Here is an 18,433-nt window from a genome sequence, read left to right on the forward strand (position 1 = left end):
CTTGGTCTATACATGAGATGTGATTATATTGCCTAAAATTTGATTTTTCTTCACCGGTCCGGGTGTTTTTCCCACACACTAAGTACTAAAAAAATAAATATTTTACTTTAAGTAGTATAGTCCTACGTCTACAGTTCGTGCAACCCCATAGGGATGCCCCTTGTAGTTTTTTAATCTGAAAATTGCGTTACGAAAAATAATAACATACCTACATGATTCAATAATAAATTAGGTCGAAACACTTCAGGCGATAAGTAAATCTAAAGTGACACGATTAAGAATCAAAATCATACTCATATGCTAATTGATGCTGTCGCTAATAACACATTTTTATAACAGCATGGCAGTGCTCCTACCAGTCTCAGTGTGCATGAATGATAAAAAGCCGAAATAGTCCCTCTCTCTCTGTTTTCGTATTGCCGAGGATAAGAATTATTCCGCTGAGGCACAAAACGAGGAATAATTCACGAATCCGCACGTAGCAACTGCTCAACCTCACGTGGGGAAAACACATTTTCCTTACACCAGTCACGTTTCCAGCTTTCACCGACGTCGCCAGCATCCAGCGTGAAGAGCAGCACTCAGAAAATAATTCCTTAATCTCATTCGTTATATTTCTTTCGTCCTTCGTTCCATTTATGAAGTTATGATTATTTACGTTGAAAATTGTATTTAATTTTTCAACCGAAACCAAACGGCGAGCGTGAAAAACGGAGAATCCACACTGGCTGATGTTGATGCTGCCACTTCTAGCGCAACTGATGGAAAACATCAAAATTCCACGCAGATCCATAAAACATTAGGTGAAATTATGAAACGCTATACTTTTGGCTTTTTGGTTGTGGACGGAGCTCTTTTTTCCGAACCTGGCGCGGTTCTTGGTGCATTTAAAATATTAATAGCCCCTGTTCCGTTTCCCCTGCTCGCGCTAGGAATCACTTGTTTCGCTCCGAAAATTGTTCGCCGGAACACGTGTTACACGCGGCAGGATCGTCGGATGAAAGCGGGTACAATTCCCTGGACGATACCATTTACGGTGGTGTCAAGTTACAAATTGCGATTGCAACTTTGCCTTTTTGGTAGCTTCCCGGTTAGAATTAGTTTCAACTGGTACCTACGTACGTTGTTCGAACAGGGGTGAACTGGACGGGTTGCATTTTTGTAGGCCAGTGGGAAATCTTGTGCCGGGTTGAGTTTTAAATTGAATTATATGTGTATGCTGCTATGCTACTGACTGTAATGTATATTATTGATTTTTCTAGTTCATCTTACGTTTTGATTCGAATTCCGGATAACCGAGAGATTCTTGTTAAATCACTGGTACTACTAAACTCATACAGCCTGTTCCATCTTCTTGGGTCCTTTGTCTATGAAAACTATCATTGTTCGGTTAGGTTCGGTTCAGGTTACTGATGATTAATGTAGGGATTAAAAGTCAGCATAAATTGGTTCCAAATGGTAGGCTCCCCAAGCGTAAACGGAGATTTGTACCATTTTCTTAATGAAATGGAAATAAAAGGAATAACTTGTTCCAAAATTCCAAAAGATCGAATTTTTATGGTATAGTTTTCTTTCGTAATCCCAATATAGTGATCCCACTCCCGTATAAAAACTCTTTATTGGAGACCGTGCACATAGCCGACAACGAATGAAAGTTCACAAAAAAGCAAGCTACGGAATGGAAAAGGAAACTTTGTCAATCAAAAAAAATCTACCCAAAGCCAATACTGATTCAGACAACACTCATGCCTCCACGAAGGCCATACGAATGCGACATCCTGCACCAGAGCGAACGGTGCCCGGTCTCCCAAAAAGCATCCGACATCCCACAGCCATCAACGGAATCACCACGAACCGCAGCTATTTGTCGATGGGCATCGGAGACAGGACAGGAAAATGCTATACACCACGTAATCCAACCTCGATAGCGTTCAAACTTACATAACCTCGTCATCATCAGCACATTATCGGATTAGACGATTTCGACGTTATTAAATTTGACTGTCCGGTTGCCCTCTCTGTTTCTACGGTCATTCGGTTTATATTGAGTTACCATCGTATTTTACTCCCTGCAGGATCTGCTCGCAAAACAAACGAAAGTGACATAGGAACATATAGGATGACGGTGGAAAGCTGGAACATGTGTATGTTTGCATGCCTTCAGGACTTATGGTTTTAGTTTTTCTTAGGAGTTTGTCCCTCTTTTCTAAATGTATTGGATCTGTTGGTTTTATATGAGGATGCAGAGAATTTTTTTTCTGCGGGGAAATTTTCTCGAACCGAATTGCAGAAGAGCTGCTATAAGATCAAATAACTTACTTGCACTCTGGCCTCGGTGAGGTTTATTTTCATTGCCAGATCTTCCCTGGTGAATACGTCGGGGTAGTGAGTTTGGGCGAATGCAGTCTCGAGTTCTTCCAGCTGTTGGAGGGAATTGGGTTAATTTGAACATGTGAAACGATCAAAACGTATAATATCTACCTGTTGCAAAGTGAACGTTGTTCTATTTCTGCGTTGCTTTCTCCTCACGAAACTTTCGTCGTGAATTGCAGGATGATACGAATAGCTTGTGTCTGAAAATATGAACAATAATAAAATAATAAAATCAATGTATTTTGTTGGTGGCTTGTTTTAAACGATTTGAATTTAATATTGCCGTTTTCTGTTGCTGTTTATTCGCATATATTTTATTCCGCAGAACAATTATGGCACTATTAAGTGGGTTAATATTCTTTTATTTTCATATTTGAGGTTTGCTTATGTTTTACAGTTCAAGGGATACAACATATTGTTTTTCATCTTAAGTGCTAAATTTTTTCCAGGTAAAAACGGTATTTAATTTTACAGTGAAACTACAATAGTTTGATTTTTTTAATTTGATAACCTAATAAATTGAAAACTGTGTGGTAGCGATACCCCTCGGACAGAGCATTATTCGTTTGCTATAAAATCCGAACACTACTCGACCTTTTCGGGCACGACAAACACCGGGCTCTCGGCTACCGACATGCATCGATGAGAAGCAGCCATCAGCAGCGATCGTCCTCTTTCTCAGCAGACTGCCAACGCGAGTGGACGTGCCGGTAAGTAAGTGGTCAGCAACGCAGACGCCGAGTCGGGAAGATGGCGGTTTTCACAAAAACCTAAGCAAAAAGCTCACGTATGAGCTGGTATTCGGACGAGTTTGCTGACTGTCGGAAATGGTTAGTGATTTCGAGGATTCTATCTGTAACTTTGGCAATATTTGCCTGTTGGTGAACGTCTGTGGTGTTTGTCCGCATGGAAAGTTTAAGGATCATTTTAAGATACTTATTTGGGAGTACCTGCACCTTCCGTAGATGCGTCGCAGCACAATCCTTCCATATTGGGCAAGCGTATAGCAGCATGGGTTGCACAATCTGCTTGTAGACGGCTAGACGATTTGTTGAGGATAATTTCGATTTATCAAGGGGTACAACTTTTTAAGCATAGTCAGACTCCTTTGTACCGTATTTTCAATATGCTGTCGGTAGATTGTTTTTCTGTCCAGAATTAGTCCCAGATAGCGAACTTCGGTTGACCACGGTATGCTAACACCATGGACATACACTTGTTTTGGAGGATTAAGCAATCGTTAGAGTTCCGGTGAGGGAAGATGGTAACTTGGGTTTTTGCAGCGTTCACGGTTATTTTCCAGTCCAGATTTGTTTTGTGCGTTATTGTTTGTGACACGTTGAAGCTGGTGTACGGTTAAATGACCTCTTCGAAATCACAACTGCTCTTCGGGAAGGATGTTATGCTCTATAACGTACCCCAGTATGCGGTCTTGGATAGGTATTTCGAATAGTTTGCTAAGCGCCGATAGCAAACTTATTGGGCGATAGCTAGATGACACCGTCGGGTCCTTACCCGGCTTGAGGATAGGAATCACTTTCGAAAGTTTCCATCTAGATGGAAAGTAGCTTGATGACAAACAGCAATTAAATATTTTGCAGAGCAGAGACAAAGCCTTCGTACCCAGCTTTTTCAAGACTATGTTAAACAGAGCGTCAAAACCAGGAGCTTTCATGTTGCGAGTCAATTTTACGTTTTTTCTAATTTCATCGACAGTAATTCGAGCTTCAGGTGGAACATCGTTAGGGGTTTGCTCCAAGTTCACCACAGATTCGCGTACAATGTCTTCTTTAGGACCAACAATATTATTGTCAAGGCTATGGGATAGTTTGAAATGTTGTGAAATTTCATTCGCTTTCTCTAACGGGGTAATCAGCACGCTAGAACCCACCTTCAGGGGAGGAATAGGTTTTGGTCGATCTTTCAAGACTTTTGCTAGCCGCCAGAATGGTTTGATAGTAGCTGTAATTCTTTGCTAAAATTGTTGTTTCTGATTTTATCTAGCCTGATCTTAATATTTTTTGTTAATTTTTTAGCAAGAAGCGTTCTCGAAACGTTCAATGTACGTTGGTATTGTCTTCTGACCGAGTTCTTTAAGTCTTTTGGTAGTGTTATCAATCTGAGTGAACTTACGTGCCACCGGAACAACAAGAACGTGTAACTCTTCCGACTGTTTCACTAGTTGGATGAAGCGATCTAATTCTCTGTCGACGTCTTCGCAGGTTTCGATTGAAATTTCACTATCGATGCGGGCCTCGATGTAGTTGGCGAACTGGTCCCAGTTAGCACGATGGAAATTCTTGCGCGTGGTTCGATGATGGGTGAACGTCTGCGCCTACTACTACAGTCACAGTAAGGTGGTCCAAGGATAACGCTGTTACTGTTTCCGGGATTGACAACCCTTCTGTCATATTTGTCAAGAAGAGCTCCAATGTGGAGCCGATTCCGGCTGGCGAGTAGAAGGTGGGAGCATCCGGGTGTGAAACGATGTAATGTCAATGTTGCGCATCATCAGCCAGAAGCCTGCCATTATTGTTAGAAGTGGGACAGCCCCATGAAGCGAAGCGAACATTCAAATCACCAGCCAGAACAAATTTGGAGCTGCGACGAGTAAGTGTCTGAAGGTCGTTCTTGAAACGGCCCGCCGTGGTGTCACTCTTTCTGGATTGTTCCGGACAATACACAGCACCGAAGATGATTGGACCGTTTGCCGTGTCAATTTCAATTCCAAGCGCTTCGATAAACGTTGTGTTAAAATTGGGAAGCATTCTGAAGGGCAACCCTTTGCGAACTGCTATAGCCACACCTCCCCCTCCAGAAGAAGTGTGGTCCAGTCGAACGATGACGTGATCGGGAAGACAAAAACTAATGTTTGGTTTGAGATATGTCTCTGTGATGGTATATCGATATTTGCGGATTCTAGGAACTCAGCGAATTCCAGTTTCTTGGATGGCACAGAGTGGGCATTCCAATTAAGGACTCTGAGCGATGAGGTGCCCATGACGGTAATAAAAGCGCATCATCACAGAGACTTGCTCCTGTGCTGTACGACAGGCACGTGTCTGCTTGTCCAATTCGATGAATTGGAAGGCGAGCTGATCCATCGTATACAATTCCCCGGGTGGGGCGCCGTTTGTTACTTGTGCGTACGTGCGAAAGCCTGGAGGGGAAGGCTTGAAGAACGTCGTCGGTTTCGATGTGCGCGGGCACTGGGGAGTAATCGTCAACATTGGTTCCAAGGCCGGAAAATCGTTGATGTTCAGATCCACGTCGCTCTTCCGCTTTGGTTGGCTTCGTTTCGACGTTTTCTTCCGCAGCTCGATGAACTCGGTTCGATTTTCGCACGTTCGACTAGTGGAGAGGTGTTTTTCTTCACAGTTAAAACATTTAACCTCGTACTTTTCCAGTAGGCACTCTTCCTTCGTATGGTTCTCGCCGCACTTCAGGCATCGAGCACGGATGTGGCAGTTTCTTGTACCATGCCCAAGTTCAGGCAGTTGGAACATTGGGTCACGTCACGATGGACTGGCTTGTAGCGCTCCCACTCGATGATTATGTGAAAGAGCGCTTTGATGCCTTTTAGCTCGCTTGACGTTGTGGAACCTCTCTCCAGGTGCACGAGGTAAAGCTGATCGCGTTATTTGACATCTTCCAATTCTTGTCGTTTCATTTTACACACAGCTAACGGTTTCAGATTGTGTTCTTTTAATGCTTGCTGAAGCTCCTCTGTCAGCATATCCGGTAGTCCGCGTATCACATCCTTCAGCGGTTTGCTCGATGCGATGTCGTGCGTGAAGTACTCGAACTTCACCTGTTTGAGATAATTCTCAACAGCATCGTAGTGTGGCCTGGTGGGAACAATGATTTTATACCCGTTAGAACACAGGCGAATGGATGCTTTGAGGCCGTGGCTGATCAAATTGTTGAAATCTGTTCTCAGTGTAGGCGGAAATCCCTTCACGTAGAAAGGGGGCAATTTCTCCTTTTTCTCGACCTCCTGGTTCGATAAAGTAGCGAATTTATTTTTGACTAGTAGCCGTCTCTTTGCAGCCTCATCTCCGTCGGCGCCTGGATCCAGCGGTCGCTTGGACACAGCAGAAGTCCCTACACCAGGGCCCGTTTTTCCCATTACTTGGGACGAACCGAAAGTTTCGAACAACGCGAAACAACCGAAAACAACTAGCTTTAAAACTTTCAAAAACGTGTCTACTCTCGGAGCGAGTAACACACAAACTGTTGTTTTGAAGAGCTAACTTGCAGTTTTTAGAGCTTGTTTCAAAGGGGTTTGATTGACCACCCCCCCCCCCCATTTTTTATAAATCATAGAAATACCTTGTGGTGCAATTATGTCTTTTTCATTTCTATGATTCCATGGCTGGTTATGTTCAATATAATTGTGGAAATGCCTTTTACGTTCTTAGAACGCTTTGCACCTATATACAATGGCTCACCAGCCACGAACTTGATGACCTACGTGTTGACGCTGAAACACTTGAAACGAAAAAATATCATACTTCATTAGCTTTATCCATTTCGCCGCGAGAGACAATGGAAAAAATCATAGCTGTGACGAATGATTTCACAATTTAAAGTCACTCCCTAATAAATTAAACAATCAAAAATCATAGTTATGAAGACGACATGGTTACCTTTTTTGACTACGACATGATAGTTGAATGTATTTTGATGTAAAGAGTGTCCCACATAAAATTGCATCACAGAAATCAGCTGCAGAAAATAACCCATTGGATATTTCTCTTGAACATTTGGGTAGAAATAGTTTAGAGTGTATTGTTTACATAGAATTTTTCTCGCTGTCAACGTCGCGAATTGATTTTGGAAAGTCCTCAACTCTCTGATCGGGATATCGGAAGACAACTCGGAATCGTGCAGCCAACGGTAAGTCGTGTGATTAAACGTTACTATGTAAGTAGCGGTTGCCCACTACGTGGCTTCTTGTTTGCCCGGCGGACCCTTCTTATCAGGGCGGCCTAGGTGCTTCTATTAGAATTTCGGATTTTCGTAACACAACAAAAAAGTAAACAAACAAATAAACTACATTTACCAACTCCTTTGCTGCACTGTGCGCTGCTCGGCGATCTGCTATTGAAGGCGGGAAGACGACGGTTTCGCCCGACCGGCCGGGACTCCAACAGCCGCGTTCTCCTTTGGCCCCGGCAGCGGTCCTTAACAATTAGCCAGGGAGCTTTGCTCCTTTGTCGGAAACTCCGTAGTGACGATGGTGACGAATCACCGGATTCTTTGCTCCCCGCAGTGTTCTTCCCAGGGGGAGTCGCTGTCCACCCTGCTTCACCCTCTTTGGCTATTAGCTGGGAAGGAGAGCAAGGCTCGTTCGGTTTATTCTTTCCAGCGAGGGCGGATTAGTGCGTCTGGATCCTTTGCGGTTATCCGGTGAAGCGAAAACTCCTTTTTAGCTTCCCCCCACGGTGATCCAGCATCAGAAACAATATGAGTGCCCAAACCACGGGCCGGCACTTTCCGACGGATATCTTCCGTCACACTTGCACACTTCGACCAATTATTGTTGTGGCTGTTAACTGTCCTGGAACGGCTTATCGAGGACGTCTTGTATTTACCGTGGTCTGTCACTAACTATCTCTTTACACGATGCGATAGCACATGGAAACCATTTCATTTTTATATATAGAGGTTTTTGTTGGACCAGCTACCCAACACAGCCTTTTGTCGAGTTACATGTTTTGAGATTTAACTGAAAAACCCGACACTTTTGTAAACCGGCAATATGATTTTTGGTTTTCTCATCATAACAACAGACTACTTAAGTTTTTTGAAGGCAAACCAAAATTTGGACAGTAGAGGGTTAAGTGAGAGAGATTTTCTTACCGTAACCGTCTCAAAGGCCGGGGCAAAACAAATTTGTGAGTTAGCTTTCCAACCAAGCAGCAGCGAGGCCCAGAAAAAAGTGCATGGGAAGGCAGATTTGGTCTTCCGCAATTAAAATGGAGAATTCGGAGAAATTATTTTGTTTTTTTCTTATTCGGACCAAAGTCCGTGGTATTGTTGTTAGAAACTGACGGCTGCTTTTGGAAAGCTCCCAAATGAGTTATCCATGTTAACAGCCTACTGTCAGTCCACAGACGACACAGAAATTTTTTTTAAGTCGGTTTGAGGAGATTTGCTGGTCACACTCCGAGGTTTTTACCTGGTAAATCCACCAGCTCGTAGCAAGATGCACCATTCTTAGAGACAATTTCGTCTGGTAAGTATTGTGGTCCAATTTAAAGACTCGAGTGCATTCGACAACTTCATATTTCGCCGTAAAACTATTTGACTGTTGTCAAAAGGTTTAGCAAACTTCCGATGCCTCAAGTTATATTGGTGTCGAAGGCCTCACTTGCCTTTGCCAAATTTTTGGCCACAATCAACCTCACGGGAAATCCTGTTGCTGTCATCGGCAGATGCCATGTCACACCCGTGTATTACGAAATGAGGACTAAACCCAGTGGAGCAATGAACGGATGTATTTAGGGTGCGCTCCACATTGCTGATAAGTCCTCCTGAGAATGGTAGTGACCCTGAAATAAAAAAAGGTGAGCTAGCCGCGTGGTGTTCTTCAAAGACTCTCACAATGGGATCATATAGAGGCGACTACATATTACGGACATGAATACAAGTTTGGAGTTGAGACTCAAAAAGCATGAAAGAAGACGAAAATTCAGTCTACTTTCTACTTCTGCCGCAGTCAGACGTACAATCGAGCCAAGTGAACAACTGGGCTCTCGATCTAGTGTGCATTGTCTCGAGAACAAAAGAAACATCGGATTATTCTTGTCATCATGAGTAAAGTTGGCGAAAAAGCTCTACTCCGACCCAACGCTGCGGTCGTTGACTTTAAATTTTGTTTAAAACGACCGAGTTTTAGTGAAGTGGAATACCTTCTGAAGGAAAAAATGCAACTTAGACTTACGGAAGTATCGCAATACGGAGAAGTAGAATCCGTTACACCTGATACTTGGAGAAACTTCTTCCCGGGTACTCCTAACGGCGTTTTTGTAGTGAGGATGCGGGTTGAAAGGCCTATACCCTCCTACTTGACAATAAAACTCAAAACTCACGGAACTATGCAACCTACGCTATGCACATAGCTCGGGAGGCGTCATAAGATGCCTTCCGAGAATGTCCCGTAAATAAACCTGTGATTATACATAAATCTTTTCGTTTTAGATTCATTAGTTTTTTGGCTTTAGTTGTATCTGGATGTATGAATTTCTTAGCTTGTCGAGCGCCTTCTACGTTAAGCCACGCCTGACTAATTTGTCGGCCACTACGTTATCATCGATTCCTTGGTGGTCTGGTACTCAGAATATTATTACTTTATTTCAAGTTGCCAGTTGTTTTAAAAATGTGATGCACTCCCAAACCAGTTTGGACTCACATTTTGACGACCTTAATGCCAACAGTGTTGCTTGGCTGTCCGAAAAGATGGCGATTTTTGCATGTCTATAGTTTCGTTTCTTTCAGACCTCCGAGCAGGTGCATATTGCATATACCTCTGCCTGGAAAACTGTAGGCGACTTTCCCATTGATATCGCTTGTTTAATTGTTGGTCTGTAGACTCCCGAGCCACATGCGTGTATAGTTTTGCGAGACTGGGTTTTCCAATGACCCTTTTTTACTTATACCGATTTATACCTGTATGCGTACGGTTTAAAACTTTGAGTACTTTGAAATATTGGATATTCATTTACCGTGAGACATGTTGCTAGACTTCAGCGATTCCTAGTAATGCTGCCTAAGCTCGACTCCTGCCAGCAGAAGACAAAAGATTAGTGCGTAAGATTTTAAGACTGTTTCTAATGACCCTGCCACTTCTAGTTTTCCGATCTGCATATTCCACATCCTTATATTCTAAATTTTCATAACTTTACCTACTCAGTAATCTCTAGCTAATTGAATGTCTAAATTTGTTATGGAATCTTGTTGATTGATGGCCAGACCGCTCGGCTTGAACCACGGCTTTGAAATCCCTCTGTCCGATATGGCGATGTACAGAATAACTTTTTTCAAATTATGCTTAAACTTATACTTTACTTCGGGGGTGTGGCCGATTTGTCGCTGGAATAGTAGCTGTCATTTCCTGGAACGTGGGTCTTCGAGAGCGGAAAGTAACTTTCATCGTCCAGTACGAACAACGTCACACAGTCATTCTTCGTCATCCACCGGCACTGCGATTTCACGATTACTATCTGCTCGTCCGTGTACTCGGGGGACCGAGTCTTCTTACGACATATGATGTCCTCCATCTTAAGGGTTTGATGAAGAAAGGTATGGGAGCAGTGATATTTTCGGCTGGCGTCGCGTAAACTCGTTCCGTCCTTGTTGTCGAACAGCTTTTTCAATACTTCCTTATTCTTTTTCGTCATTATCTTCGACGGACGGCCGCTACCGGCCTTCCGCTCCACGCTCAGGGATGCCAGGATCCAGTGAACTATACTCACGGGCACGTTTTTGTCTCGAAAGTGGTATGCCGAAAACTTTTCCCACGATGACCATGCGTTTCGTAAAACCATACAACACGCTTGCGGAGTGCTTGCTGTTTTTGCACCCGAGCGAAAAGAATCATGCTACCCATTTCTAGGAAGTCCAGAGAGCAATTCTCTGGGAGAGAAAAAAAATTACGTTCTTTACTTTAATTAAAGAAAGGTATTGAAATAATTCTCATTTTTTATTAAACACCCGTTAAAAGACGATTTCGGTTCACAATCCTCGTTGGAAAAAAACTCTGTTTATACTATCGCGTCATCCCTCGGTATAAGCCAGTTGTTTAGCGTTTTTAAGTCTTTCTCGGAACCAAAGCCTGGTTACGAACCTATTGAGCTCCTACTGCATAACATCGATCACTGTAAGGGACCATTCATAAATTATGCAACGAGAACATTGCACAAAATTATCTCCTCCCCCCAAGTACCAATTTATCACATTTCTTTATCTCCCTTCTATCCTCTATAAATTCATGAAAAAATTCTCCTCAGTGAAGCATGTTACGTAATGTTCTAGCTAACTCCGCCATCTCCATATGTCACAAAATGTCGTATTTTACCGCATCTTCTCGCCTCAAAAGTTTTACGTAATTTATGAACGTTTCGTCATTTGCATTACTCGAAATTGCTGCGGACTGCGGATACGAGTAGAAATATCCGTTGTCTGAGATGATACTATAGTGAAAGGCAGTATGATAGATGTTCTCAGTACCGTCTTTACGCATGGGCACACTGGGCCAGGGCCAGGGCCAGGGGCCCCGGGCTTTTAGGGGCCCCCATTTTAGGATGAATATAGAATCATAGTTCCAAAAAATAGTAGCACTTAATTGTTTATAACTCTTTAGCGTGCGGGGTATCAGTTGCTAGGATTCACACATTGTACCATATTCCATGTGATTTTTAGAGAGCATCAGTGATGGTAGCGATAGGGAACGAGGCACTACATGACGAGGATGATATTGGACCAATTCAAACGTCAATCCAACATTTTGTTTTAAGTTTCAAATCGTTTTGAGCAAAAACAATGAATTATTTTCTACAATGCTAGTTTAGTCTAGTCTACACATACACAGCCAATATATGTAGAAATCCTGGAAAATTGTAGACATTCACGTATAATTTTTCTTGTCAGTATTAATGTTTGTGGCGCATATGGTATGTGACACAATCATTAAAACGGCCAGGCCAACTGTGCAGCGTACAGAATAAAGGTGATTCAAAATTATACGGCATTCAAATTATTCATTTAATAAAGAATTCAATCAACGAATCATTTTGAACCTTGAATAAGGAAAAAACATGGACAACCGTACCGACCGTTTCAATTTGATGGGGATTTGATAAATCGTTAGGAGTGATTTGGCTAAAAAGGTTAATGTCACTCCTTTGATGGGACAGAGGTATTGAGTCCTGCCCTGGCTAATGAGCCTAGATTATAGCGCATTTACTCACTCCAATGAAATGTTTTTTACAATACGTATATAAAGTTCGAAAGGTACCAGGAGCGGCAACAAGGTGGCAAGATTTGCAAGCTTGAAAGCTGTACAGAAAGTGGAAGAAGAAGATGTCGAAATTCGGTACACAGTCCTTGTTTGGCAGGCGATCCGCGCATGTGCAAAATTTTAATTTCTTCATTACATCAGGGATTGTGAATGGACAAATCTTCACGAAAACCTCTAAAAATGACTTCTGGACTTATTTTAATTAAGTTCGTTTATTTGATAGACACAAATGCGTTAGCTTGGCGGTGCCATACTCGTTTGTTGTTACATTTTGGATATCTTAAAACTAGGAGGTTACAATGTTGAAATATTTCTTTATAAAACAGGAAAATTTTTACAGCTATCTTAAAACTAGAAATCCAATGCTATATACAACAGTTAATCCAATAGTTTGATTTTTTTTTGCAGCTATCTTAAAACTAAGAATCCAGTTTAATTCTCCTCCTGGACTTCTTGGGATTTCACGATACTTTCGCGACCAGATTAGGCATTTTCCACTATACCGTCGTAGTCTGGTACAGAATCAATTATGCTATTTTTGTACGACACTCCGTCTTATCAAAAATATTTTAGGCCGTCAGAATCAGGAATCAGTAGTCGAGAATTTGTGCCTCACGGCCACGTGCATTCGATGTGTTTCCTATTTCGAGTCTTTTACATTACTGGTATTGAAATGATTTTTTTGTAACCTGAATTTATATTCATTTATGTTTGGTTATACATTTTGTATAATTTTGCAGTCAAAGTGATATAGCATTTGCTTTTCGTATTTGATGAGCTTTGTTGGTAGATGGTTGCATTTCTGTTTGTGGCTGATTATGAATGAACTGCCAATAATTGTGGTAGTGAATTGTTGTAATTAATTGTGTTGTTCATATTAATAGGTCGAGTAATTTCGAAAGTTGAAAAGGCTAATTATTGTTATTATCTGCAATGAGTGCCTATCACCGACATCAGAGAGCCGACTCTACCATCAAAACCCTAGACTTGCCACTTAACAACCGGCGCCGTCTTTGAGATACTAATTCGTTTAATATGAAAATACGTATTTGTTTGCTATCTTCGCCTCTCCGAACCGTTCACTATAAAAGATAGCACAAAACTTCTGTTAAAATATATAACAAAAATCTACCTCACCGGCAATTTGTGTAGAGACACTATATCAAAGAATCCTGCAGCGAAAAAACGAATATCTAAAAAGAATGAGCCTCGAATTGCGCACTTAGATTCTACATAATGAGTAAAGCCATGTCAAGTGATCCTCGAATTTTTCGCAAAATCACCGATCTTCATGAAATATATTTTATTGTATAGGGATTATGGTGATTAGCTTTTGGTATAAATATTTCGTTAAAATTCCTTTTTTTCTTTAAGATATTAACCCTTAAACTTTAATGCATGATAAAATTATAAATTTTATATCTCAAAAACTACTGAAGATAATTCAATGAATTTTTGCACACTTATGGAATGATATTTGCACTATCTTATAAAAATATTTTTACTTTATAATTGTGTGAATAACGGTACTTTGCATCTATTTAAAATTTTCAATTGTATTTTTTCTTGTGTTCTTTACGCTAAAAATTTTCAAAACGTATGTCAAATTATGCGGCAATCTTTCACCTTCAATAATCTGTATTGATAATTTTTCATTTTTGTTCCTATCGAGAGTTATGGAGGTTTTTGTAACAGTGCGCTCATCCAACGCACGGCCCACTTTGATGCAACACGCGAGAACGTACATATTGGCAACGCCGCACGTCGCAACGTCCTAATGCGCATCGCTTTGAAGGAGCGTATCTCATGTTCAAAATTGACATCTCTGAGATTAAAGCAAAAAGGCAAGCCTTTCTTTATGGACAATTGAAAGTGATGTTTTCTGAGTAATTTGCATGCTCTTTAGCGTTATTGTATTGTTCAGGAGAAATTTAATTTTCTGTCACTCAATACTTCGGACAAGCGCGCTCGGATGTTGCCAGCCGATGAGCAAAGTTGAGCAGTGGGCATGTTTTAACCTACGTTGACATATTTTTCGCAAATTGACATACTTCACCACGTTTTATTTTCAGTTGGTTCTGTCTGAGAGGTAGCACGGTATATTGCGAAACTTTTCTTAAATCCACATAGCGACTTTTCAGCCATGCGCCATCGGGTCGTGCGTTAAATTCCGCGCTCATTTAATTTGCATCAGTTCGAGTGAGAAAACGTTTTGACGTTTGTTTTTGTTTCGATCGCACTTGGGTGTTTCCCATATAGAGACAACTCGACGAAATGCTATATTGCTCAAAAAAATTCGATTGTTTTATGTTATAAATATGGGTTGATCACACGAATGATGTATTCCGTTAAAAAAATTTCATGAATATGTTCGTCGTATCTTGTTTATATGGCATCCATGTGGAGTGATAAATTTATAAATTATATTGGTCAACACATGTATAGCATATGTCGTAATGGGCGCAAAAAATACAACGAAAATAAATATGGACATGAAAAAAAAATTTTCGTTAAATTTTCAATTTTACATCCTATGTTTATAGTGATGGGATCCTCTATAACGCGTTTAAAATATAGGAAAATTTACACGTTTAATTTTTCTTCTTATAGTGTTTGCCGAAGTAATGGAACTGGAATATTAGATGACTCAACACTGTCAACAGGTACATGCGGAAAACTGTAACGATGTTTTTGAAATAAAGATCGTTGATGATAAATTGAAATTTGACAAAAATAAATAATATCTTACCAGAACTTGGAGAACCACTAATTAACAGAATTAACAGAAGCAATAGTAATAAAAAAACCCCAACATCGATGCGATTGAACAACGGATTTTATGTAAACTTTTTTCAAAAGACACATCGTTGTTTAAAGGTAATATCACTTGGTGAAAATAAAAACGTGAAATAAAAAGCTGTTGTCATAAAATTTTCATTTTCATATATTAATGTTGTAGACTAAAAATGAATTAGGATATAACGTAGATGTATTTCGACTAACAAAAGTGTTTTTAAAGATATTAATTGTTAGTAGCGTTAAATTATAATAATAAAAAATATATTAAACAACTATAATTTTTGTTGTGCACTTTGGTCAAAAAAATTTAACGCATCTCAAAATATCCAGAAAAAAATCACCTTCGATAATCCGTATTGAAAAGTTTGCCCTTTTGCGCTAATCGAGAGATGTGGTTTCTGTTAGTCATGCGATGCGCACTTCCCACGCGATGTGCATTCTGACGTAGCGACGTGCGGCGTTGCCAATATGAACGTTCTCGCGGGCTGCATCAAAGTGGGTCGTGCGTTGAAAGAGCGCACTGTTACAAAATCCTCCATAACTCTCGATAGGAACAAAAATGAAAAAATATCAATACAGATTATTGAAGGTGAAAGATTGCCGCATAATTTGACATACGTTTTGAAAATTTTTAGCGTGAAGAACACAAGAAAAAATACAATTGAAAATTTTAAATAGATGCAAAGTACCGTTATTCACACAATTATAAAGTAAAAATATTTTTATAAGATAGTGCAAATATCATTCCATAAGTGTGCAAAAATTCATTGAATTATCTTCAGTAGTTTTTGAGATATAAAATTTACAATTTTATCATGCATTAAAGTTTAAGGGTTAATATCTTAAAGAAAAAAAGGAATTTTAACGAAATATTTATAACAAAAGCTAATCACCATAATCCCTATACAATAAAATATACCTCATGAATATCGGTGATTTTGCGAAAAATTCGAGGATCACTTGACATGGCTTTACTCTAATATCGATTGATTTCGATGGCTGTAATATTCAATATTATCATCTGTAAATGTAGTTGAATTATGATTGAAAAAAGTGTGGCTTTTTTAAAGTTGGGAATTGACTTTGTCCAACTGCATCGTATCAGGAACAGTAAGAAATTGTGAACAACTTTGTACGAATCAATGTAACTTTTGTAAATCACGTAGTCGTCATCTATGAACAAGTTGAATTTTATTGGCATATTGCTAAATATTTTTATTAGATTGTCATAGTGTCAGGACAATGATTGAATGAATCGTCGATATTGACGTTTAACTCTCCTTACTAAATCATTCCTCATTATTGACGGAGGCACTCTTCAGCCCCAAACAACGTCTTACAACAATGAAGATCAGATTATATCATATGGGGTGGAAATAGCGCAGCTGGTAAGTCCATTACACTGTACGCAGCTCACCTGAGTTCGAACTCCCATAACCGCATATAGTATGTTATGCTCTTTGTCACTTTTGGTAAGATTGGTCAGAAATGCTAATATCTTTTTAAGATCTACTAAAATCATCTTCTGTTTTTCGACTGTACCTGGACATTTACAAGGCCACCTATAGTGATGGAAATCTAAATTTTTTTCTCGATATATTTTGATAAGTACAGTATTTTTAATACTTTCACATGGTTGAATGATTTGGCTTAAATTTGAAAAAAAAAATCTCAAGGTGGCATAGATGCCTCCCTGATGCTGGGGATCATTTTTCGATCATCCTACTCTACAGCAGTGTATGCCTGTTCAATTATAGGGGCCCCTCAACTCAGTTGTGCCCAGGGGCCCCGAGTGGTCTTAGACGGCTCTGGATGTTCTCATTGTAAGTGAGGATGAAAGTGCTGATATCGATAATAATTCCATCAAGCAACAACCGGATCCGAAAGAGAATCTTCCGAGAATTCAGAAGATGGTGAGTTAGATGGTAAATCAGAATGGTAAAAAGATGAGTGGAGTCAGGAATATAACGCACCTACAGGATTTTAATAAAAGGATAATCCTGATCGTTTATTAGTCGAATAATTTGCTGGCTATAAGAGTTTACAAAAGAATCACGAAATGTTCTAACCAGGCCACCAGGGTTCTTATTTCGTAATAAATGTTAACATTCTAAACAGAAGGAGAGAGAGATTATGAATTCATCATTAACCTTCCCTAGGTGTTAACTTTTTGTTACGAATAAGGTGTTAGCGGGTCATATTGACCCCGATTTCGAACTTAGTTTTAAGGCACATTTTCAGCCAAATCTACATGAACTTGTACCCAAATTGTTTGTTGAAGTTTCAATTTTCAATTTCTGGTGAATATAACTGTTTTTGACCAGGTTGGCCAGTGGGAATCGGTGCCGAATGGGGTCATGTTTGGCATAAAAAGATGTACGCAGAACCGTCATCATAAATCACCGGTTTATTGACAGAATACTAATAATAAATGCAAACAAAACAAAAATGAGAATGTATATATTAAATTTGTATCGGTCGTATCATGACCGATCTGGGATGTTCCGGATTATAATTCCGATGCCGATTCCGGCAGTATAATACTATTTCATATACTATTGAACAAGCGACAAAGTGATCAATCATTGAAACTGATCCCAAAGTTTTGTAATATTCTTGAAAACTTACATAAAATCCCATCTAAAATGATAGTGATACTCTGATTCAAATACTTACTCTGGATTCTACGTTAAAATTATTCGGAAGATCCGGAACATCCATAAAACTGGCTAATTCATAAATCTAGTCCTAGAACTCAAAAGTTTTTTTCAAAAATATTGGCATCAATTCGTTGTTATTACTGGAAAATCGACCCTATTGGCCACATAATAACTCTCCGGAGATCTGGAACATCCGTGGAAATTTGCCCTAGAGATCTGAGATATTTTCGAAGACATATAAGGGTATATCATTGACATAAATTCGTTCTTGTGACTGCGACAGGAACCCTTTGATCTATCGGATGATCCGGCGTAGAATAGGCCAGTTCACAAATTTGGTTCCCAGACATGGTAGCTTTCGCAAAGTACTTTTCAAGGTTTTGTGGAATTCATTCATTTTTGTGCTTGGGTATGAACTCGAATTGACTCGTCCTGCAATAACAGTTTGGGAGTATCAGTCTGGCAGCACAGGTCACGTTGCATCCGCGTGCAATCAAGAGTAAATTTTCGAAAGGTTCGTTCTATTATTGTAAACAAAGATTCAACTATCAATTCAAGGAAACTAATAACACTTCCA

At 40.0% G+C, this 18,433-nt stretch overlaps 1 protein-coding gene across 2 annotated transcripts in view; it reads right to left on the minus strand.

Annotated features, from left to right (window-relative positions):
* The window catches only part of LOC131682007 (diencephalon/mesencephalon homeobox protein 1), a 166,812-nt gene that overhangs the window by 77,071 nt on the left and 71,308 nt on the right, over positions 1-18,433 (minus strand). For both annotated transcript variants that reach the window (XM_058963137.1, XM_058963136.1), the window contains exons 3-4: positions 2,482-2,573; positions 2,320-2,421 (exon numbers count right to left, since the gene is read on the minus strand). In XM_058963137.1, coding sequence (XP_058819120.1) covers positions 2,320-2,421; positions 2,482-2,573 — 194 coding nt within the window. The remainder of the gene's footprint in view (positions 1-2,319; positions 2,422-2,481; positions 2,574-18,433) is intronic.

Source organism: Topomyia yanbarensis, chromosome 2 (genome assembly GCF_030247195.1).
Source record: "Topomyia yanbarensis strain Yona2022 chromosome 2, ASM3024719v1, whole genome shotgun sequence".
NCBI lineage: Eukaryota > Metazoa > Arthropoda > Insecta > Diptera > Culicidae > Topomyia > Topomyia yanbarensis.